This window comes from Dioscorea cayenensis, chromosome 4, assembly GCF_009730915.1.
Source record: "Dioscorea cayenensis subsp. rotundata cultivar TDr96_F1 chromosome 4, TDr96_F1_v2_PseudoChromosome.rev07_lg8_w22 25.fasta, whole genome shotgun sequence".
In the NCBI taxonomy this organism is placed as follows: Eukaryota; Viridiplantae; Streptophyta; class Magnoliopsida; order Dioscoreales; family Dioscoreaceae; genus Dioscorea; species Dioscorea cayenensis.
Genome location: NC_052474.1, coordinates 5,004,404 through 5,029,261, shown reverse-complemented (window position 1 = coordinate 5,029,261; position 24,858 = coordinate 5,004,404). Strand labels below are relative to the sequence as shown.

The 24,858-nt window shown below is 32.3% G+C and overlaps 3 protein-coding genes across 3 annotated transcripts; 2 read left to right on the top strand and 1 right to left on the bottom strand.

Annotated features, from left to right (window-relative positions):
• Positions 1 to 9,324: 9,324 nt before the first annotated feature.
• On the top strand, positions 9,325 to 11,771 carry LOC120259597 (bidirectional sugar transporter SWEET14-like). Its single transcript, XM_039267234.1, has 6 exons — positions 9,325 to 9,514; positions 10,336 to 10,372; positions 10,500 to 10,710; positions 10,802 to 10,963; positions 11,065 to 11,184; positions 11,304 to 11,771. The coding sequence occupies exons 1-6, from the start codon at positions 9,463 to 9,465 to the stop codon at positions 11,517 to 11,519; spliced, it is 798 nt and encodes a 265-aa protein (XP_039123168.1). The 5' UTR covers positions 9,325 to 9,462; the 3' UTR covers positions 11,520 to 11,771.
• A 3,840-nt stretch (positions 11,772 to 15,611) lies between these two features.
• LOC120259596 (delta(3,5)-Delta(2,4)-dienoyl-CoA isomerase, peroxisomal) lies at positions 15,612 to 16,836 on the top strand. The gene is made up of 2 exons (XM_039267233.1): positions 15,612 to 16,348; positions 16,463 to 16,836. The coding sequence occupies exons 1-2, from the start codon at positions 15,679 to 15,681 to the stop codon at positions 16,651 to 16,653; spliced, it is 861 nt and encodes a 286-aa protein (XP_039123167.1). The 5' UTR covers positions 15,612 to 15,678; the 3' UTR covers positions 16,654 to 16,836.
• Positions 16,837 to 16,954: 118 nt separating this feature from the next.
• Positions 16,955 to 23,008, bottom strand: LOC120259595 (probable protein S-acyltransferase 7). Its single transcript, XM_039267232.1, has 5 exons — positions 22,681 to 23,008; positions 20,811 to 20,990; positions 18,457 to 18,753; positions 17,965 to 18,207; positions 16,955 to 17,884 (listed from the first exon to the last, which is right to left on the bottom strand). Exons 1-5 carry the CDS (start codon positions 22,756 to 22,758, stop codon positions 17,354 to 17,356), a joined length of 1,329 nt encoding a protein of 442 aa, XP_039123166.1. The 5' UTR covers positions 22,759 to 23,008; the 3' UTR covers positions 16,955 to 17,353.
• Between the last annotated feature and the right edge of the window lie 1,850 nt (positions 23,009 to 24,858).

Genomic DNA, 24,858 nt, shown 5'->3' with positions numbered 1-24,858 from the left:
ATCATATTAAGAGGGACCACCGCATCCATTGTGGAAAGAATCTTGAGAACAACTTCTCCTGCTAGTGCTTCCCATTGTTTTGCCTTTGTGTTTGGGACCATATGGTTTATTTTGGCAGGCTGGTTTATGAGCTCCTGGTTTTCTTCATCCTTTTGCTAGTCCTCATGATTAATTTGTTCAACAAATGTGGATTATCTACGTACTTTTATCATATACATATACATATATATATAAATGATCCATATATAAAACTATCAAGTAATTAATTGAAGCTGGATGCCACACAATGCTGCTTAATTTTAAACATGTGCAAAGAATCCTTCTCTTGGTCATGAATGACTCAACGCCCACTTTCAGTGATTCAAAGGCATAATAAGCTCTGTAGATTCAAACATTTTATCTCAAAGTATAATGGAGTACATATAGAAGAAACTTCACGCATTCATTCCATTTAAGTTTTTATCCAATGATGTCAATAGAGAGTAATTCAAATGGACATAATTGATTTATTTAAGCACTTCCAGAAGGTGGGTAGGTGAGTGAATCTTAATGCATTAAAATATAAGCTCAGCGAACCTTCCAACTTCCCAAGTTGCCTGGCGAGCGTAATAATAACTCTCTGAAAAACAGCATAGAGTTATTGCATTGTCAATAAGGAGAAGCATTCACAAGTCAACCTCAGAAAAAGAAAATACATATATACTAACGATTAAAGATCACACAAGATATCACCGCATAAGACACATGACTAAGCAAGTCTCAAATATCTTGAGTGGATAATTAAAATAAATAAATAAATAAATAAATAAAAACAAAAGTTAAACAAAAGTCTCTTAGCTTTGAAACACTACTTCATCCTACTAGGGAAGGTTCTTAAGTGACACTTTAGTGCATCTTTTGGTCACTTCCCTTATATGTGATGATACACTTAGACTTGCCATCATGTATATATGACAGCTCCTTGTTCAATAGAATATTCTTGTGGACACTTGCTAAGTATTTCGTCCTCATCCAACTGATACTCAGACAAGTTGTTTCAAACTAAAGGAAAAAAGAACCTCCAACTGATCCAACTTGGTTGGGTTGAAAGACTGTAGATTGGACTTACCAACAGATATCTGTCTTTAGCGTTGCCCCTCCAAAATGCAAGTATGAGCTGGTTTGGTTAGTGGGACAAGGTTGGCAAGTAGTACCAGCAAAGCATCCCTTGGATCAAGAAGCCAAGATGATCACTTGCTGACATGGCTGGGTTGGGTGAATTTATAGAAATGAAAGCCAAAGTTGTTTCAGTAATTTAACAGTACTGAGAGTATGGTACAAAGTTGTTGCACCACCTGCTAAATTATACCCTTTTTTTTTTTTCTGAAGCTAGTGGAAGAACAACAAGGATCCACATCATCCGATATAAATCGGTCTCCGCATTATTGGACAACTTCATCCATATGCTTTCAGTGTGCACTGTATCTGTTAAGTTCTAGTTGTCATCAACCATCCCTGTTCCATAACCAGACTTATTCTGTGAGTTCAATAATGCTTGAATTAATGAGTACTGCTGCAATGCATGCATGTGTGCAAACACACTACACTGCATTAATTAGCAGTTCATTTACATTGAGGAATTAATTTAACCATGGATAAAAATGGATTTTAAACGTTGACAGTAAGATAATACATGCAAAAGCAAGCTTGTTGTTTTGAAATTTTGCAAGGAAAAAGACCGAAAGTTTTTATGCATGACTGCTGTAAGGCTGATCACCCATTTTGAGGTCAAACTTGATGTGACAACTGACCAAACATAGTGCGCTTTGGGGTCTAGTTTTAGTACATGTTATACTTGTGAGAGTTTTGAAAATTAAATTAAAAAAATATAAATTAAGAGAAGATAGAATGATGATAAGTCAAGCAATTTGACAATTCTTGTAAGTAGATATCTATATGAAATTTTCATTATCAAGATACAATATTGCTCAACTTGTAATATATGTAGGTGGACTTAAATTAATCCACTTGTGTTTTTCAACTTATATTCATAAAAAAGTTTCGTAAAATGAAATTATGTTTAATTAAAGGATGCTTTGCAATTCCTAAACTCTGCATTGAAATTTATCTATATATATAATTAGCTTGTTCCTGAATTAGTTGATGTAGATGAGTATTCCAAATATGAGATGGTTGGAGAGGAGACCATTTTTAAGGCAATGTATGCCACAAGAGAAGAATACATAATTAATTTAATAATATTTAGAATGATGTCTCCCTTGGTTGGAACCTTAAGGTTGTTGAGTTTTATTTATTTATATAATTTTCTTCCCTGCACTTGAGCACTTGATTTATCTCCCTTTTTTCAGTAGGGGATTTTTGTTTTATTATCCTTGCAAGAAGAATAAAGAAGTCAATAATTCAAAAGAGTTACACTTTTTTGTCCTGTATTTTATTCTATTTTTTATTTTCATTAATATATTTTAGAAATTATTTAATATTGACTTTGTATTTTTTGTTTGTTTCCTTATTAAATATCGATTTTTTTTTTCTAACTTGGAATATATGATGGAATGTTTGATTTTTTTTTTTTTCAAACACCACCGACAATTTTGATGTTACTTTATAATGACATGGCCATAGATGCTGATGTAGCATAAATCATTAGCGTGACAAAATTTTATTTTCATCTCATATTTTTAATTTATTATTAATTATTGTTGCTAATGCGCTAATCATTGGTGATGTGGCAATTTTTATTTTTATTTTTATTTTTAAAGCTTTTGTGTTGTATTATTGACTTTGATTTTAATTGTGATATATTTTTTTTATTATATTGCTGGTACGGAAAAGAAAAAGCCAACGGCAGCAATTGAACACATCATGTGAACAAGCCTAGCGCGCACACACACACACACACAAGTATTTGCTACGTCAGCAATTAAATTTGAAATTTTAAAAATTATTTAAAAAATTTATAATAATTAAGTATTAATAATATAATAAAAATAATTTATTTTTATATTTAAATAAAATAATTATTTTAAAAGATTATTTTAAATTGCCATGTCGGCATTCTTATCCAAGCCAGCAAAAATAATTAATAATCTATCTAATATATATATATTAAAGTAGAAGAGATTTTTCTCTAGAAATTATGTTTAAGTATGGGGTTGTTAGACTTTGGGTGATTCTATGCTTCCAAAATAAATCAGAAATATACAATGATTCTTATCGATGAACAGGTTTTGTTTTTCTTGATATAAAACTATTACCTATAGTATATAAGTTTTGATGTGTATTTTTTTTTTCTTCGTTTGTACGGAAAAAAAATCTTGGATAACTTTGTAGATGAGATTAATGGTTATTTAGAAGCTGAAAAATAAAGTTTGTGTAAAGCAAATTAGTTTTGGTTATTAAATAATAATTTTTCAAATTTAACATTTTTATAATTGGTTTTATTCCAACAAATAATATTTCAGACTATGTTGATGTTGTTGAGCTGAAGGTAATTTTTATGATATCACCTGTTTTTTTTATGATAATTTTGTATTAAATTTATGACTTAATAAACTTTGACTGATGTGCATAATTTATCTGACAATGAGGCAAAATTGTTATAAAGCAATCAACAAGATGAAAAAAAAGTTGAATCAAGAAAAAACTAATTTGTAATAAATGATTTTAGCAATGGAGTCCTTATAGAATGACTTTATTTATATTTTATGATATTTTAACTCTGTTAAACTTATTATTATCATTTAATTTTAATGAAGGTAATATAATTTATCTATATCATTTGTTATGAATATTAATATTACTATGTACCATTGATATGCATATCACTGATTTCATTAAGGATAAAATGTGTAAATAGATTATAAATTTATTATACTAATAATTTACTTTTCTTATTTAGTGGGGTAATTAAAGTTTGTTTATATTTAATTTTTTATTGGAAAACATAAATCAACTCTCAATAGTTCTATAAAAAAATTTAATTATAAATAAAAATATATATTGGACTTGGAATCCATAGGGAATAAAATTAAGTTAATTCATTTTGAGAAATAAAATAAAATATTAAAGTTTGAAAATATATATAATAGGGAAAATCTTAGTAAGCATATATGATAGCTGGAAAAATGTTTATTTTTTTTAAATATTTTATTATATTATTTTAAAATAAATGTAATAATTACATGTAATAAATTAATTGAAATATGATTAATTAATTATATACTATTAGAGGGGTTGTGCCGCATATGCATATATATATATATATAGATGGGTTTAAAATATCATATATTTATCTATATATATATATATTTATTTTTTTTTTTGACAAATTGGCGACAAGCACCTTTTTATTTTTTTTGCATTATGTCTGAGAGGTTTCGAACTCGAGACCTCCTAAACACAAGCAAGGTAGGAAACCACTAGGCTATGCTTTGGTTCCTTATCTATATATATATACATTTTGAGATTAGAAGGGTTTATTATTTGACCAAGGGAAAAAAAAATCTTATCTTATCATTATTATATTATTATATTAGTTAATTGGCTTTTAAAAGAATAAGTTATGTTAAGAATTATCAATATATATATCAATAAATATAAATATATAAATTTATGGATGAATGACTAAATTTCTTTTTAATATGAAAATTTCATATAATCCTTTGAAAATCTCTGAAATCATACTAAAACTTTAAAACCAAATTTATAATTTTAAAAATATTTATAATGGAAACTAATTATAGATAATTTCAGAAATTGACAAAATTTTGATTTACTTAAAATAAAGAATAATTTATTCAAAGAACTATCAATATATATAAATATGTAAATTTATGGATGAATAGTAAAAGTATAATCAATATATGAAAAATTGATATGATATTTTCATAATTTTTAAATCAAACTAAACTTTGAAACCAAATTTATAATTTCAGAAATATTTGTAATTGAAAAAATTATTGATAGTTTAAAGTAATTGATAAAAGTTTGAATTACTTAATACTAATCAAACACAAGCTATCTTTTATATTGTACCAAAACTTTAAAAGCAAATTGTAATTTCAAAAATATTTGTAATTCAAAAACATTATTGATATTTTCATATATTGACAAAACTTGATTAATGTAATACTAATTAAACACAAACAAGAACTTTGATAATAAATAAAACCAAATCAGGATAAAAAATTGGAACTCTGTGGAGTAGGTAATTGAATTATCATAATTCATTACTAATAGCAATTGCATCAGCTATTTGTAGACATTCTCCAAAAATATTAATAAGGTAATATAATCTAATTGTTTGTCTTATTTGATTCAGATATTCTATAATAATATATTAGTATATATACACTCACATATATATAACATATTTATTATTCATTACTCACTCTACTATATAAACAATAATTTCAGTCCATATTTGAACTTTGTTAATAAATTGGGAGAATTTCTTTTATTTTTAAACTCCTAATTTTAAAAGGAATTGAAGAATCATTCAATGGTCAATAATGGAAAAACCAATAAACAAATTTTTAAAATTTTGATTAAGTTTATTGTTTTCAAAAGCTTGAATAAATTAAGTTTCAAGGATAATTATGTCTTTGGTGCAAACACTGTTATTAACATCATCTATTGCATTCATTCCTCCCGTGCATAGCACGGGCAAAACACTAATGATTAAAAATCATAAACAAAATTACATTTTTTTTTCCTCTACATAACATCAACAACTATTATTTACTATGTTCTTTGAGCCTCATAACAAATATATGGCATATTAAAATATATATATATATATATATATATATAAATCATGAATTATGTTATATATCCCACATCAATATAGTAATTTTTAAATAAAATAAATAAATCATGAATATTTAAAAAAACTAGAACGAATAAATAAGAAAAAAAAAAACTAAGGCTAGCAAGTCAAATAAGGAAAATAACAACGGAAAATAACAACAATGATAGCCAAAAACATATCCAAAGGGCATGAATAGCATTGAAAATTTTCAAAATATACAAATAAAAACAAAAAATCTTAAAATATAAGATAACAAATTCGTAGTTTATCCACTTTTTTAATATATATATATATATATATATAATATGGTAAAAATGGTTTTAATTCTATGTGAAATAATGTCTTAGTTTCATTGAGCATCTTGTTTTTGTTATTTCTGTATTTTTCTCGCACCTCATTGAGCACTTGCTCGGTTCATCTTCTCTACAGAGTAGGTTGTACATGTCATTATTATTTTATATATTCTTTTGCCTTTACATGTGCTTTTTCTATTTATAAAGTGTCTTTATATATTGTCCGTATATTTTTTTAATAAAATGAAAAAACCACATTATATTAATAGAAAATAAAGATAATTACATCCGTGTACGTACATTAGAGGTGCATCACCTTAATGAAAAAAAATGAATAACACACGGTCATTAATGTGCTATTCAGTGGTTATATTATTGGTGCATCAACTTTATAAATAAATATATAAATAAAATACACCATGTTAATCTTGATATTTGCATGCAAAATAAATACAAGATCATTTTCAGAATTAAAAGCTTTATTTCATATCAAAACTTTCAATTCATGTGATTAATGACGTTGGACTGATCTAAAGCATCAAAAGATAAAATAAAAATGATAAAAAAAGTAATTGTTAAGTGCTTAACAGAGATTCCAATGGACCCAATAATGTATATAATTACTTTTACAAATTCATCGACATCTAAAACTTTAGATATATGCTTGCTTTAATTAAAAACAAAGCATTTTAAACCATTTACAAAGTTCCAATTAACTTACTTGGCATGCATGATCCAACAGTGGGAAGATAGAAGAAGATTTGTAGGGTCCTAGAGTGATTCAGGTTGGCACTGATGAATGGATGAGCCTTTTTGACTTTGTTGAATGTCCTCACTATATCACAATATATTTACCATGTTGTAAGGTGTATATATGTAGTAGTACTTCAACAGTGCTGGAGGGTTGGAACCTCACTGGCCTACCCCAGAGTGGGACTTTTATCTTCTTCAAGGAAAAGTTAAAAATAATGTAAAAAGATGGAGGAGCCAAATTGCTGACCTTTGCTCATTTTAGCAAAAGTTAGAGCCATCCAGAAGATGGCTCAATTGCATCACCTTTGTCTTTTGATGCTGATTTATCAACTTATAATTATATATATATATATATTATAACTGTTATATATAAGGTATTAATTCAAAATCAAGGGATTAAAGATTTGGAAGATGGTCATGCACTTTGTTTGGCAAATGTTAGTGGTTAATGTTATAATCATGCTATATTTGATTGGGTATTGATAGGTTAATGAAAGTGATCTAAAGCATGCCATTAATCATTGAATTTAGTGTGAATTCATTTCAATAATCATTAACTTCCGTATTTCATACAAAACTGAGTTGTTTTACAGAAAACAAAAGATTAGACAGCCATTAAAATGACTTTAAAAATATATATATTATTAATCATGCAAAAGGTAGGAAACAAGAGACATTTATTAACTATGAAGGTGGCTTAATTTATTTAAGGGAATTAATCTCTATAATTTGAGACATTTAATAAATTCATAAACTGTACATATTACACCAAGACATTAAAGAAAATTGATATTAAAGAATTAATTTGGAATGAATATTATAATATTTATTCAATAAATTATGATTTATCTACTTTCTATATATATATATATATATATATATTACAACATTTATTATCAAAAGGTCTTGTATAAGCAATAGATTCCATAAAACATGAAAAAAAAAACTCAAGGTCCCTCCAATGCTAGAATGGACTTCTAATTGTGAAACTATCACACATGAAAAAAAGTGTGAGCCGGCCACAATCAAAATTTCTTACGTAAAAAACTGCTTTAATTATTTGAGAAAGTAAAGATGATGATTTATGCATAATTTAGTTTTTCTGCACACAATCAAGGGGAAGAAAGCCGGCATGAATTAATCCCAAAAAAGTGATGCTTTAATGCTTGCATCACATGAATGTTATCTAATTACCAACCAATAATGAGTGCTGATTTTAGAATGACATGAAAACCTTGCCAATCAAACTTTGCAACCATGTCTCCAAATCAATTTCCTAGAGGTTGGTATAGAATGCATGGTGTGAAGATTGAATCAAACCCCCTAATAGAAGTGATATATATATATATATATATATATAAAGATATTTAGAAGAGATAAAATTGTGATGACCAATTAACCTTTTTAATGTTGATGATAATGAAGATCATCAAGCACTAAGAGCACTTTGTTTAGCAAAATTAATTGAGAAACGCACCATCCTTGGAAATGGCCACATTCAATTAAGGTGGTAGGGATCATCCTGATCCCTTAAAACACTCTGAAAGAACACCTCTAGCTTATCCTGTTTATCACTTTTCTTATCCTTGTACGCTTCTTATCCTACTAACATACTTTAATGACCTTCTCATATCATCATCCACTTCAAACTAAGGGTATTAGAAATGAGAATATGTTTCCTTGGAATTAGAATGGTTTTGTAGCCTTTAATTAATTAATTTTCCCTTATATATGTTGAGTCGTAAGCGTAGGACCATCAACTCGGATATGTGGCAGACATGGATTAAACATAGCCGTTAACTCTTTCTTAAAGTCCTTCCAATTATTGCCACCACAAACTCCTCTCTCTTTCTCTCTTATCACCAAAACTTAGCTATTTATCACTATGTATACATACTATACGTAATGCATGTATTCCATGTACATGTATACCATGAATACCATGGGCTTACATATACTATATTATATTATTTTGATATATATAAATATAAACAGAATGAATGAATTAGATTGTTGATAAAGGATGTGAGAGAATTAATTTTTGGAGGAGAAATGGTGGAAAGTTTAATTAGTTTAGGACAAGGGTGGTAGAGGGTGAGAGAGCTTACGTGGAATAGTAACGGTAGAAGGGATTTCCACGTGATCTAAGCATACAGCATTTGAGCAAAAGAGAGCCACAAAAAAATAAACAAATAAATAAATAAATAAATAAAAGAGTAACGTAAAGTTCTATTTGAACAGTGTGGCCGTGTATCCATTTCTCTTGTGATCGAAATCGGAAATTCAATAACACCACTCTAGCTAGATATATGAATTTATTATTATTTTATCCTTTTTGCTATGTCTAGGTGGCGCTTTGTTAATGCATCTTGCTCCACCTTGGCAAAAAAGAATGATTTCTCCTACCCCTTGGCTCTCCTATATAAATGGTTCATCACCCAAGGCCAAGAAGTGTAAGGGAAGAAGAGAGCTAGCTAGCTAGTGTTTCCTTCTAATTAGTCTTCTCTGAGTATAGGAGAGGAAAGCTGAGAGCTCCTAGCTAACTCTTCTTGTTCTTCCTTTGATTGAGCTAGTGTTTGAGTTTTTTTAATAGTTAAGAGGGAAGACATGGCTGGCCTTTCTTTCGACCACCCTTGGGCTTTTGCTTTCGGCATCCTAGGTAGCCACTTTTGAGTTATCTTTCTCTCCATTGTCATCACCCTCTCTCCACTCAATATTTTATACAAGAAAGAGTACATCTTAGTTTATTTGATTCCTCTCTCTGAATACTGGTGTTAAATTTTATATTGAGAGTTAATGATTGATGAATAATTAATGGAGTGCTCCTTGACTTCTCTTTGTCCTATGATTATCTTAGGAATGTTTTTTTTTTCTTCTTTTTTTCATCCACTTTTCTTATCAAATTTTTTTTTTTTTAAATTTCTTATGCATGAACTGAATTTTTTTACTACATCTTTTAAGGATGTGTTTTATTTTTTATTTTTTTATCTGCAAAGTAGACGACCACAACAAGATTGCTTGCTAAAATAGAGTATACTCTTGTTTATGGGAGATGGAGATAGTGCACTCTCCTTTAGATATATTCACTGGAAGAAGATGAGGAAAGAAGAGCTAGCTAGCTTTTTGTTTTTACTGCTTTGAGGAAACTGCACCATGCCTAAGCCCACCAGCCCTATTCTGCATATTCTTCTTTTGTGTTCTCCTTTCAAAGTTTCTAAGTTCTTATTTTAGTTCAGTGACAAACCAAGCATTCTTTAAATTAATGCTTAAATATACCAATATAGATTTTTTTTTTAATAACAAAAAAGATAAATCATGGCAACTTGTTTCTTCAAGTTGTTCTCTAAACATCATACCAATAATGAGCCAATGTGAACTTCATCCTCAAGGAACATCACACAATGAGTTCTATGGATAGTTTTTTATTTACAACATAAATGCTTCTTATTACTGACTTATTTTTCTCTACTGTTTATTCAGGAAATATCATCTCATTCATGGTGTATCTTGCTCCACTGTAAGAACACTTGCCAAAAGTTCTAGCTTGTTTTCTATATATATATATATATAAGTTCTATATATGTTACCAAAATTAAGTTTCTTTAGCTAGTAACTAAACTTAATTTTTGCCATAAATTGTGCAGGCCGACATTTTACCGTGTTTACAAGAAAAAATCAACAGAAGGGTTCCAATGTGTGCCTTATGTTGTTGCATTGTTCAGTGCCATGTTATGGATCTACTATGCCTTTGTCAAGACCGGTGAATACCTTCTTATCACCATAAACTCAGTAGGATGCGTCATCGAGACCATTTACATCGTCATGTTCTTTGTTTATGCGCCAAGGAATGCAAGAGTATGTTCTTTTCAAGTTCATGCTAAATACTTTCTTCAGATTAATTAATAATAATATCTAATTAAAACAAGTTTCAAAAATTTTCTTGTAGATCTACACGGCCAAAATTTTCTTTCTCTTGAACGTGGGATTGTTTGGTTTGATCCTCCTCACCACTCTCCTTCTATCCGAAGGTGAAAACCGCGTCAAGATTCTTGGATGGATTTGTGTTGCCTTCTCCGTCAGCGTCTTTGTAGCTCCACTGAGCATCATTGTGAGGATTAATTAATTATATATATATATTCACTAATTAATATCTTTACTTGGGTGAATAAATTAAACTGTTTTACTGATTACTATTTACCAAATTTACAGAGACTTGTGATAAGAACCAAGAGTGTGGAGTTCATGCCCTTCTTTCTCTCCTTCTTCCTCACATTGAGCGCTATTGCATGGTTCTCATATGGCCTCTTCACCAGGGACAAATACGTTGCGGTAATTAATGATAATTTTCTTATAAGCTAGCATATATGTAAAAACATAAATATATGATATATATATAGATGCTTTAATTAACATTTTACTCTGCTTAATTTTTTGGCATGTGTATATAGCTTCCAAATGTATTGGGATTCACCTTTGGTGTCATCCAAATGGTGATCTACGTGGTCTACAAGGATGCTAAGAAGGTGGTACAAGAGCCCCAACTACCAGAGCATGTGATTGAAATCACTAAGCCAAGTCCAGCAGTGAACCCAGAGATAGTCCAAGCAAAGGTGATGACTGAAGAGGAGATGAAAGCCAATGAGATAATGAACAACACTGTGTGACTAGCTAGTGCATGTCTTCATTGCCACGTTGAAGAAAAGGCTCTCTCTCTCTCTCTTTCTCTCTAGCTCTATCTAGCTACAACCAAAATTAAGCACTGAAATATGAAGTGCTTTTCTCCGTTTCCATTAATTTGTCTTTGCTCTTCTCTCTAGTCATGAGCTTTAATTGCTCTATGTCCTTGTATGTCTACTTGCATTCTGTTGTACTCCCTGTGATAATCATGCATGTCCTTAACTAAGTTTCTTTTTTATGTCTTGATGTTGCCATTAATGAACTCTCTTTTCTAGCTCTACAAATTATTTTGTGCTCCATTCAATAGTACTTCAGTTTATGAAGACTTTCAGGTTATAAAAATAACAAATTAACTAAATAAATAAATGATGGAAGTGTGATGGTGCACGTGTGGCCCAAAGTTCGGTGAGCGTTGCAGCGTGGCGGCCCCTGCCACGTTGCAGTGTGGCACATAACATGGTGTGGTTGAGATTGATCCAAGTATATAGATTGATAGAACCCGTGTGGTGTGATGGAGTTTTGTCTTTATATTATTAGCTTTTGGGCATGCACTAGCTAACAAAGCTTGGAATCTCGTGTTCATGTTCATGTTCATGTTCATGAGTTTTTTTTATTGGCCGTTTAGTTATAACTGAAATGCTTGGAACATTTCGCCCTCCGACATAAGTTTAACTATTTTTGGAACTACGCCCTTGATTTATTTTCCTTTTTGAAAAGTAGATACCTTCACCTGTTTTGGCACTTGGCAACTAGCTAGGTCAAAATATTACAGTAGAGTTGTATATTATTATTATTATTAAAAATAGCTCATTTTTAATTATGTAATTATCCAAAATTGCATAATTTATTTCAAGGTTTGAAACTTTGGGTAGGTTGGTTTTTTGCATCCCAAAGCAGATCTATTTTGGAAATAAAATTAAGTTCTTTTTGTAAGATTAAACAACATTCTACTAGATTATGGCACTTTCCGTAAAATTTTCTATTATTAATTTCTTATATGTTTTTTTATTTTCTAATTTTTCGAATTCATAAAAATCTTGAGAAAAAAATCCTTGTTTTTTTGTTTAAATCAAATATATTAAAAATTAAATAAAATAAGGAAATTTTAAAACAATCCATTTATAGATGTGTATACATCATGTATTAATATAAGTATCATCGTATTAACGTTGTTTTCATTTTTTTATAAAAATAAATATTTGTCGTTATTCAGATTGTTTTAAAACTATTTAGATTGTAGATGAATATATTTGCATATCTTATTATTTTTGTATAGTCTTATCATAACATAAATTCAATAACCTCTCTTTCAATCTATCTCTGGAGTGGAATATGAGAGAGAAAAAAAAGTGTATATGAACTAAAGCACTTTCACAAAGAATCGCTTTATTTAATTGTCATCATTTATGAGAGAAAGATGTGCATGAATATTAATTCATCATTATCATGACACCAACCTTTGTATGATCCTAAAAGAATGATGTATACCAATCAATGTATATTTACAAAGAGTGATTTCATCTGATTGTGACTTTAGAGAATAATTGCAACGAATGAAAGGCATGAGGTTGAAAGTGAGTTATAAAAATAAAATAAAAAAACATTTTGCTTTCACTTATTTGTTTCATCAACCATCTAAAGCTTAAAAAAAAAACTCTTTGAATTTGTTGGCTATAAATGTACTGGTTTCAATTTTAAATTATGCATGATTTGCTAGAAATCATTTGGCAAACTACTCTTTCTATTCTAAAATATAAGCCATTCAAAGATCTTGTGCAAAAATTAAAAATAACATTAAATATATTAAAATTTAAAATAAAAAAATTAAATAACTAAATTACCTCTTTCATAGAACCATATTTATTTTTGTGCCGATGAATATGACTCTTCATTCATATAACTTAGAATATCGAAGAAGGGTAAAATTAAAAAAAAAAAATCCTAAATAAATATTAATTGCTTTGGTATTATAAAACGGTAACCATTTGAAAACAACTTATATTTATGAATGGAGGGAGTATCAATAGTGAAGAGCAATTTAAATAATACAATAACTTGTCTATTAATTAGAGCCATACATCCTATTCATGATTAATAATCCATGCTACTATATATTTCCACAACCTATTTATAACCTTAAACTTGTAGATATTCTCCATCCTTCACAGAAAACAAACACAATACAAAATTGTTCAGATTTTGGCCACAAAGATAATAATAATTGGTATGCATTGATAAGTTACTTAACTAGTAATCATAACAAAACTACAATGTTTCATTCCCAAAGTCTCTTTCAAACCATGCATTGTTAATATTACATTAACTTTAAAATTAAGAACGCTTATAGCATCCACCATCTTTTTGTTTATATCGTATTGTTAGATATTGTCTCGGATAATATAATAATTATCTCAGCTTGAATTGTTAATAACAGTGTTTTTTTTATTATTTTTTATTTTTTATTTTGGAAGAAGATATGATGCTTAAAGTTGAAATAAAGGTGAAGATATATATAAAAAGTTGCCTGGTTGTTTTTGTTAAAATATTCTTGATCAGTATGCATCAGAAGAGTCTTTAGTTATTTGTCTTCAATTATGCATTGCATCTCAAGTATACATTCTGAAGACTACTCACTAATTATTTTCTTTATGATTAAAATTTTGAAGCAATTGAAAAAAGATGATAATTCTAGTTCAACTTGAGGGTTAAAATTACTAAGAGTATGTCACTATATATTCTTTACAGAAGGAACGCCCTATTTAATACCCAAATGACTTAAAAATAAATTTAACATCTATTAATTAATATGAGGATGCATCCTCTGTCAACGTTCACAGATACGTAATCTGTGAACGTTGATATGGGCCGTTGGATTTCAATCCAACAGCTGCACACTGTTCTGTGAACAGTAACACTGCACACTATTTATAAGCACAGTAAAAAGTGTGATGCACAATGTTTTAATCTGAACCATCCAATCAATCTCAGCACAATAACTGAATCAATCACAGTCATTCAACCCTATAAAAAATACTGTACATCATCTGCGGATGACTCTATGAACGTCCGCAGATGATGTTTAGCCAATTAATATTTATATTCACTATAATTACTTGTATTGACTTTCCTAGTGAGCTTTATTCCCATTAAAAATATAAAGTAGTTTACAATAAAAAAAAACAAAAGAAAAATTGTTAAGTATCTTTTGGCTCGTGTGTTAGAGATATATACCAAACCTTGTCATTAGCAATCACCATCCTCCGGACAAGTCACACGATCGAACCCTAAACTTTTAAGTTGGGAGAAAAATAGACTACTAACTCTCTTATTGTCCGGATGATTCTGATTTGAATATTTAGTAGAAGTCTTCTTATATTGTGTTATATATTGTTGTTGTTATTAGTGTTTAGGAAATAAACAATTTATTTAACTATGGAGCCTTATCTGCCAAACTGATCCTCGCTATGTTGCAAGGGGATGATCAAGATCCCCAATAAGATAATATCTGGAAAATAAAAAAGGTTTTGGATTGTCATGAAGTCCTTTCCTTGTCATATTGTTTGCACTAGCTAGTAGTAGTCTAGTAGATGAAATTATTATTATATATAATAAAGATGGTGGATGACAAGCATGTGGACGTCTTTAAAACTTTACTTGACAAATCAAAGCAGTGCAGTACAACCATTGGCATTAATTCATTATGATGATATATACACAACCTCTTACTCTTACTGCCCAAGCCAAGTAAGTAGTCCTTGTCCTACAAATGAATTAGAAGAGTTTCAATGCTCTCAAATTAATAATCACATATGCATGATGGCATAAGGTCCTTTCACACATTTAACAATTAATCAAAACCAAGCTCATTTATAAAACATATATATTCATATGCATATATAATGAAAGGCCCAATGGCTCTTGGCCCATAAATGGATGATAATGGCAACGCACGCCCAATAATGGCTCTTGGCCCATCTCCAATGAAAAATGGCTTCGGCCTTTTGGCCTTAGGTTCCATCAGCTCTTCATATATATATTTATATATATTATTTAAAATAATAATAATGAAACCCAGTTACTAAGGGATGAATAGATAACGTCGTTTAAATAATAGTAAAGCATACCAGAAAAATCAGAAGGGCGAAAATGGATCTAACGGTGGAGGAAGCGGCGGCGGAGCTAAACAAGGGTTTCCAGACGCTGGAGATCCTTCAAAAAGACCCGGCCGTACCGGTCTGGTTCATCTACTTGAACCGCCCGGCTCAGCGCAACGCCCTTTCTCTTCCCTTCTTCTCCGAGCTCCCACGCGCCCTCGCACTTCTCGATCGCATCCCCTCCGCGCGTGCCCTCGTTCTCTCCGCCCGTGGCCCCCACTTCTGCTCCGGGATCGACCTCTCCTCCCTCAAATCCATCTCCTCCTCATCCGACGACGATCGCGCTGCGGCTGCTGAGGAACTTCGCCGCCGGATCCTTGACCTTCAATCGGCTATCACGGCTCTGGAGCGGTGTCGGAAGCCGGTGGTGGCGGCTATCCAGGGAGCTTGCATAGGCGGCGGGGTGGACCTCGTGGCGGCGTGCGATATCCGGTGCTGTGAGGATAAGGCCTACTTTGCGGTCAAAGAGGTGGATGTGGGACTGGTCGCGGATCTCGGGACACTACAGCGGCTTCCCAAGATCGTCGGCTTCGGCAACGCCATGGACCTCGCGCTCACGGGACGAAAGGTGTCCGCCGGCGAGGCAAAGGCGATGGGGCTCGTTTCCAGAGTTTTCGCCGACCCGGCAAAGATGGACGAGGGGATCTTCGCTCTGGCCAAGGGTAATCTTGTCATTTACGTGCATCGTGATTTGAATTCTTAAATTTTCGATTTTTAATAGAAAAAAAAATAGAGAAAATGAAAGAGATTTGTGGGTGGTGGTGTTCACTGTTCAGAGCTAGCTGCGAAGCCGGCCCTGGCGTTGATGGGGACGAAGGCGGTGATGATGAAGAGCAGAGACATGGCGGTTGAGAAGGGGTTGGACTACGTGGCCACGTGGAATGCCGGGATGTTGAGGTCGCGGGAACTGGAGGAAGCTGTGCTCGCCAAGCTCCAAAAACGCAAACCCAACTTCTCCAAGATGTGATGTTGCTGCTACTGCTTCTTTGCGTGGGGGGCTTGTTCAACATCTATATATTTATATATATTTAAAAAAATAAATAAATAAATAAAGGGGATGGTCTTTGTATTGATATTATTACAAGAAAATACAAGATAGGTTGTACAACGAGAAATTTCAGATGATTTTATGGTATTCAGACTAATGATATTTGTTGTTCTGAGGTTCTGTATCTTTTGTCTGCCTGTGAACTTTGAGCGTTAAGACAGTGTCACAGTTTCAGATAAGCAATAGAATCAAACAAAATACCAAGTTATAAGCCTTACCATCAATCAATAGATTCAGTCAACACCTTAGCTTAAAACCATCAGTCAGTCGTTATGTACAATCTTAGTGACCAGATAATCAAAGTAAACTCTTGTTCATCTTACCATCAAACCAACATACCACTGCTTGAGAAACTTAAGGATTGAAAAGCAGAGGCAATAGAACACAGTAAGAAAACAAAGGGGGGAAACGGGTGAGTGTAAAACCATCAATGCACACTTTTACAGAAATGAAATGACTGGATCAGAATGAAAAAGGATGGTAAACAACTTAAAGCCACACTATTACAGAATTACAATTTCTGAATCTGTCCCAAGTTGCACGAGGGAAGGAGCATAAGAACTGAACTCCTTCAGCTTTCCTGCTTTCCTGCCGCTGCGCATCTCCCTAAATGAAAACACTATCTGTTCCCAGCTTCTGTGCCACTACCACTAGCCCCTGTACGATTTGATTCTGCAACACCAGCCGCCAATGCGAGAACTTCAGGGGACATCTCCCAATTCCCACTCCTTCGCCCCCAGCTAGATCGTCTTGAATGAACCGGTGCTCGTGCTTCCAGGCCCTCAGGTGGGAGGACCCTAGCTAAATCTGGTGAAGCAGCACCAAACATGCCATCCTTCTCATCCACTATGTCATTACTTAATCCAGATTCTATATCATCAAGACCAGCCCGAGCAGCTTCTTCGCTACCCCATGCCACAGCTTTCCTGCCCACCTCAATATCTCCCATTGTTCTTCCCATGTTTGGACTCATGAAACCTCCAGACACTGGTCTCCCTTGCAGACCTTGTTCTCTTGGCACCCGTGCCCTGAAGTTGTTTTTGGATGGCGGAATTCTAGTGAAGAAGACTTCTATGAAGTTCGCCACTACTCCTCGATTATATGGGTTAGCTCGTCGATCATAACGGTATCTGAAGTTCTCGTATGTTGTCTGTACAGAACATCTATTAGTCCAATGGATGACAATTTCATATTACAGTTACTGGGTAACCACCTAGGGAAAACTGGTACCTGGTTAGTGCTCATCAGGTATAGGTGGAAGACAGAAAGGCCACCAACAAACCACACTGATATGAAAGTGTAGAAAATTAAAACAACGGAAGCAATGGAGGCCGGAGTCTTTCCAATAGCACGCCATAAGTTCGTCTGCTCGTCATGCTTAGTTTTCAAGATGCACACCCAAGAAAATCCAAAGACATAGATGCAGAGTAGGGTTGTTGAGAAAACAAACATATAAAAGAATCTATAGTTGCGCTGCATCCAGAAGAAAAATACATTATAAGCAGCATAATAAACAAGACTCCGTGAAAGAACACCTAAGACATGATCCAAATATGACCAGTATCATGCTTCTAATTTGCAGCTATTAGCAGCTCTTACAAAAGCCAAAATTCTGCAATATATCCAGATGAAATTCATGAAAATATACTGTTCGCCTTTTAGTTGAATGCAAACCATGAATAAAGTCCAAGTACTTGTTTAACCAAGATGTATTAGACTTACCAGACCAATACACTGTCCAACCCAAGGGCAGTGGTGGTCGAACCGCTCAACACAGTTGTTGCAAATTGAACAATGCGAACAGCGAGGAGGCCGATAGAGCATGCAGGTATCACAATATTTGACCTTCACAGTGATCCCATTGACTGTAACATCCTTGATACGAGGTAACCGCAACTGTGGAGTTTGGTTACTCCCAAGTTCCAGATTTCCATCAGAGCTTTCAGGTTCGGGAGGATGTGCGCTGCGTGGTACTATACCTGGATCTCTCCCGGAAGTAAGTAAAAGAAGAAATAGATCCTGGACCAAAACACATAAAATAAAACCTATTACAGCGACAGAAAGTTTAATAAAATAATGCATTTTATAAAGAAAATTCAAGGCAAATGTGAAAAACAAAATTTTCTTTTAAGATTCCTTGGACGACTGAATCAGATAATTTTAGACAGCATCTGTTTTTAATAAAATGAATCTCAAAATATATTGGATGAACAATGCACTGGGTCTGGGTGCAGGCAAGAATTTTCCGTGTTAGAATGCAATTTTTAACTTTTGAAGGGGTTAACGAGTGAAAATCACTAAACTAACCAGCACAGAAGAATATCCGTAAGCAACCAACTTACCGGATCTGCCTAGTGCCTACATTTCCAGAATTACACGAGTTTTGTAGCGGAATTTCAACGAATAAGGAACTGATACTTTCCATAAAATGTCAAAATATATTTTCGTAAGAAAATACACATAAGAAATTCTGCAATGATAAAGGCTCCCTTTTGTTTACTTATTTAATGCAGAAACACTTGCCTATTAACTGCTATGAACATTAAGAATTGAGGCTTTCACACTTAATCAAAACCTCTACTGGTTTGTAGCGGTTAAAGAATGAAACGCCAAATGTCCTGAAGGACAACAACTCAAAGGCTGAAGAAGAGACCAAACCTTACCGCTTTTATGATAAATTGGTCTGAGATCAGGACAGGACATCTGAAGAATTTAGCTACAAGCATTGAAAAGGTCTCAAACAGCTGGATAACGAGAACTAATGTACAGGAACTCCTTTCCAACATATTATTTAGAAATCAGAATAGGCATGATTCCACATTTTCCACCTCAGAGATAGTTGGTGCTTTATCCCAGATGCCATAATTACATCTTTAAATACGCACACTTGTTTTTTTTATCAATGGATGTTTCACGTACGGTATTTGCTAAACATCTAGTTTTGGACATCTATGTTACCAATATAATATGCTTTCTAATGACAGGAGGCACAATTATTTTTCCTATGGCTTGAGATAATCAATTTCACTACACCAATTCCTTAATTAATTTTCATCATTATACATAACCGAACCCCTCCATTTATTTTATTTCAATAAGATACCTGATATGAGAAATATTTAATTACTTTAAAAATCCTCTAAAGTAAAGATAAGGTCAAATCATGAATTCTAGTTATCTAAATTTTTGAAAATTTCGAATATCAGATAAAGCTTCTGACTCCACCCTTTCCGCTTAGGGTAATAAATAGATACGACATTACAAGCATCACATTAACATGATCAAAAGTAAGCAAGTACATGATGATCATCTACATCACAATCCAGTGAATGTACGCACTCAGTTCATACACCAAAATCAGAGGCAATGGCATCATCATGAAGAATGAAGAAAACATAACCAAGTAAAGTTCAGTTCATTTCCACCATGAGTTATAGCAAATGAATTATATACCACTTTTATGTGCTCAAAATTGCCATCCAATTGTCTATGACTCATAATTTACACTAAATAATTAAGTATTGTGTTTCTTGACAAGCAGAAGGTAGGAGATGACAACTTAAACAAAAATCATGCATGTGGCATCAATAACTTATTCTAAGCATGAATGATTGCCGTAGGGGGATGAAGCACATAAAGTAGAAAACAACATTAAACCTCAATATTAAATTTAACTAGAACAATAAAGTTATTAAATTGGTCAGATGAGCCATGGAAAGATGAGATTAAATCCACTACTAAAATCATTAATCAAACATTGGGACTCCAAAAAGGAACTAACATTGCATTCAACTACACACACTAGTCTAGTCAGACCCACAACATGCACTGAAAACAAAATAATATTAAAAATGCTCCTTAGAACTAGAAATATAGGAATGAAAAGAAAATTCTAATACCCACATATATTGTGAATGCAACAGCAATCACATATAGAAATACTCCTTAGAGCTAGAAATATAGGTATGAAAAGAAAATCTGATACTCATATATATTGTGAATGCAACAGCAATCACATATAGGAATACTCCTTAGAGCTAAAAATATAGGTAAAAAAAGAAAAATCTAATACTCACATATATTGTGAATGCAACAGCAATCACCATTATAGATACTCCCCAGTCGGAAAATTGATCCATCAGCTTTCTGGCAACCAGCGCGCAAAAGACTGATGCAGGGGCAACAATAAGGAAGATCGTGAGAAATAGTGATCTCACATCAGGTCCAAAGATAAACCTCCCTCGCAGGAAAAATATCTGCATAAAAGAATCAACTACATTATGGCAAGCAAAAGAGTACTTGAATCTCACAAGTCTAATGCAAATAATTTACAACCAAGGTTACTAATAAAGAGCATCCCAAGAAATAAAATATAAGTATTCCCCAAAAGAGAGGCCTAAAATGGGCATCAGCATCTATTGGAGATAATCTCCATCTGGAGATGGAAAAATAATAAGGCAGATGTCCAATACACAAATGCGGCCATTCAAAAATGTAGCGGCAGGAGGTGTTTTGACATCTGAAACATCAACAGGAGTCAAGTGATTGACCTGATAGTCCCAAGCAATCCAAATCAAAGAACTTGGGTTCAAAATAAAGGAATTGATGACAACAAACCCCTCAGAAATAATTAATCAACAGTGAATTGAGCTTTATTTCAACAGGTTTAAATTAGTCAAAACATGAAAAATCAAATACAAATTCTTTGCATTGAGAAGCAATTTGACCAATAAGAGAAAGCAGCTGTAAAACAAACAACGTAACAGACCTTTCTGATGCTACATTTTCAAAACTAAACTGATAGCCAAAAAAGAAAAGTGACAAGCTCCGTTGAAATTAATGGCTTAATCCTGCCACCTCTCCTATGCATAACAAACAACTATACCACATTCGCACCTTGCATGGTGCTGAATGGAACATGCACTAAAACCAACAGGCAAGAAAGCAAACAAATAAGGTGCATTGGCTCAAATAAGCAGTTGAACAACCATTCAGCATACTGTGATAGAAATTTTGAAAAAAGAATAAGAGAATTTTTTTATATATATAATTTGTGCACAACAGCTCAATCCTCTAAATTGCATATTATCATATCATATAGCCATCAATGTCAAGCCTACTCCTTTCACCTTCTCCTGCTGCTGCCACCTACTAGCCATATACTATCCGACCACCACTCTGCCATCATCCTCTCGCATAACCTATTTTGGCAGGGAAAACCTCCTTCCGCTATTACCACCACCCATCTATAGTCATCTCCGACAAGCTCTTTCATGCAACCATAACACCTATTCTCCGCCACAATCCACCGACAGCGACTGCTTCTGCTACACTACCACCCGAACGCCCACAAGGCCATAATCCATGAACAACGGCTGCTTCTGCCCATCATTACCACCCGAACGCCCACAAGGCTCCCGTCCACCACTTCTCCATCCCTCTTACATAACGTTCACAGCAACTACGCCATTTATCAGCTCAACCACACTCCATTCGTTCCACCATATGCCACGCTGCGATGATTCTTAGGCATCACAAACTCAAAAACAAAACCCAATTCGGACAAGAAGGATATTAACCCTATGCAAACAAAATATTCAACTATTTTACACCAATCCAACAAGAAACTACAAAACTAGCGTTAAAATGCCAACCAAGAGCTAAGCTCCAGGTGTTTCGCATTCCATCGAACCAAAGTAGCAAAATTTCGCCCAATAATTCAGAGAAGAAGAACCACCATTTCCGCAAAAGATAGGACAAAACAACGCCTTTTTTCCCCTTTTTCTACTCACTCAATCTATGCCCTCAAGCAAAATCCAAATTTTCATAAAACACCAAAAAATAATAATAATAATAAAGAAAAATAAACAACTAAATTCTCCAGCAAATCGCTCCAAATTAGAAAGAAATAAAGCCCAAGAGAAAGATCAATCAATGGATACTCACGTTACTACCCTTCCAAACCTGGTAAACCCTCGGCCCCGCCGCTCCCCCGGCGCCCCCTGGAGGCGGCGCCACCTGCATTTCTCCCCGCTGCCGCTAAATCCCAGATCCTAATGCTTTGATCTTCAAATATCGGGTAAAAGATGAGTCTTTGAGCTACCTAGAACGAACCCAAGTGCATCTCCGACAACCTACAGCTCCGGGTTCCGGCGATCTCCACTGGCCGCCAGGTGATTCCGGATCGGACTCCCGGTATTCACTTTTCGCTCTCCGACAGAGGTTGGAAGGGCAAAGTATGATGCCCTATGACATGTGTCTTCTGGACTTTGAATATCTCTTTCTCTCTTTCTACTTTCCCAAAAATATATATATAAAAATAAAAAATAAAAAAGGAAATGTTGGTTTAGTTTTTCCTTCAATTTTATTAATGACTATTTTGAATGTGATTTTTTAATTTTAGAAATTTATAACAAATAACATTATTTATTCAATTTACTTTTTATGTATAAATTAAAAAAATATTTATATTCTTGCTGTAAAAGTACCAATTGATTTGTGTGAAAAAAATAGAAAATGTAATTGATTTAAAATTTTCCAGTGTATTTGACCACTTTTGCTAAAAGCATGAACTGGCACCTATGTGCCTTTGGGAGAATAAGATACTGATTAAACTTTTTTTTTATTGTATGTATATATTGACAAAATCGAGAAACTACTGAGCAAAGGACAAATGTAAAAATGTACTAATTATAATAACTTAATTAATATTATAAGAATCAATTCTCTGCTATGCAACTCTGACCGGAAGAAATAAGATGTATTCCTTATACAAAATTCCACATGGAATCCAAAAAAATAAATTGTAATATAAAAGATTGGAATTCGAGACTTCTCAGCCACAAGTACAGGTAGTTACTAGTGGGCTATACATATTATTATTTTGTACAAATATAAATATAAATAAATTGTTTGATGAATATATAATTGTATGCATATTTTGACAAATCTTGTGAATCTAAATATTTATTTGAAATTTAATTTTACATATATTGTGTGAACTCTTGACTATCTAAATTTGATTTTCAATTATTTTTATAATTTCTTTATATTTCCTTTCTTTCTATCATATTTCTAGCCATTTTTTCTCATCCACCGAGTGTGAAAGGTCATCCTTTTAGACCTTCTCTAATTTTTTATTTTATTAAATGTATACATATATTCATGTCCCTAAAGCCATCACAATCAAGTTATAAGTTATTGATAGCTAATTTGCTAAATAATTAGTCAATAATGTAAGGTTGAAATTTTCAGTGCACTCGAATATTAATTTTAAAGAAGCTCGTGAATAAGAAAGAGTTCACGTGTCATTGCATATGATAGCCACCAGTGCAATACTTAATTATTTTTAAAATTGTATAACTTTAAATTATTGAGATGACAAAATTTTTAGAATTTTTTCATTAATTTTTTTATCATAACAACAAGGAATTAAAAATAAAGAAAATATCATCTTTTCATTTTGATGCAACATTATTTTATGTACTAAAGATAAGGAACGTTATTTTTTTTTCTTTATTAGTTAGAGAAAGTGGTTGAAGACTCAACTTCCTCCCACTTCGATTGTTGATTTTTACCCTAATCAAAGAAATAATATTTCTCTTTTTTTTTTATAAAAACATTTTAATATTTTTATAATTCAAATAAAAGAAGAAAGTAAATAATATTTATAAATTTGTTTATCAAGAATACCAACATCCACAATATTTTTCATAGCTTTCATGTTTAAAAAAAATAATTTTTTCCTTTATCAAATAAAATGTTAATTTTTTTATTTTTTCATAATATTTTTTTTAAAGAGCAACAAACATTATTCTACACGTAATATGATAAAAAAATTTTAAATTGTTGTATTATTTTGTCGGTCTTTTTGATTAAAGTGATTTATCCATTTATTTTTTATAAAAATATTTTTAATACTGTTAATTATGTAAACCAAATGGTTTTGGTTTTTCACAACATTAATTATGATGAATGATTTGTCTATTTAAAGAAAAAAATCATAAAAATCAAATTCTTCATAAAATATGACTGTTTTCTGTTTAAAAAATATATATTTAATGAACAAGTGGCGCATTTGTTTTTTATTATAATTATTTGCTGGACAAAGTGGCACATTTATGA

What these genes read in the sequence shown, in the direction of transcription:
- LOC120259596 (XM_039267233.1), top strand. Translation starts at nt 15,679, where the DNA reads ATGGATCTAACGGTGGAGGAAGCGGCGGCGGAGCTAAACAAGGGTTTC. An exon ending in GATCTTCGCTCTGGCCAAGG is followed by an intron (nt 16,349 to 16,462) that starts GTAATCTTGTCA and finishes TTCACTGTTCAG; the next exon opens with AGCTAGCTGCGAAGCCGGCC.
- LOC120259595 (XM_039267232.1), bottom strand. Translation starts at nt 22,758, where the DNA reads ATGCAGGTGGCGCCGCCTCCAGGGGGCGCCGGGGGAGCGGCGGGGCCG. An exon ending in TTGGACAGTGTATTGGTCTG is followed by an intron (nt 18,208 to 18,456) that starts GTAAGTCTAATA and finishes TTCTGGATGCAG; the next exon opens with CGCAACTATAGATTCTTTTA. An exon ending in ACCTGATGAGCACTAACCAG is followed by an intron (nt 17,885 to 17,964) that starts GTACCAGTTTTC and finishes TGTTCTGTACAG; the next exon opens with ACAACATACGAGAACTTCAG.
- LOC120259597 (XM_039267234.1), top strand. Translation starts at nt 9,463, where the DNA reads ATGGCTGGCCTTTCTTTCGACCACCCTTGGGCTTTTGCTTTCGGCATC. An exon ending in ATGGTGTATCTTGCTCCACT is followed by an intron (nt 10,373 to 10,499) that starts GTAAGAACACTT and finishes TAAATTGTGCAG; the next exon opens with GCCGACATTTTACCGTGTTT. An exon ending in ATGCGCCAAGGAATGCAAGA is followed by an intron (nt 10,711 to 10,801) that starts GTATGTTCTTTT and finishes ATTTTCTTGTAG; the next exon opens with ATCTACACGGCCAAAATTTT.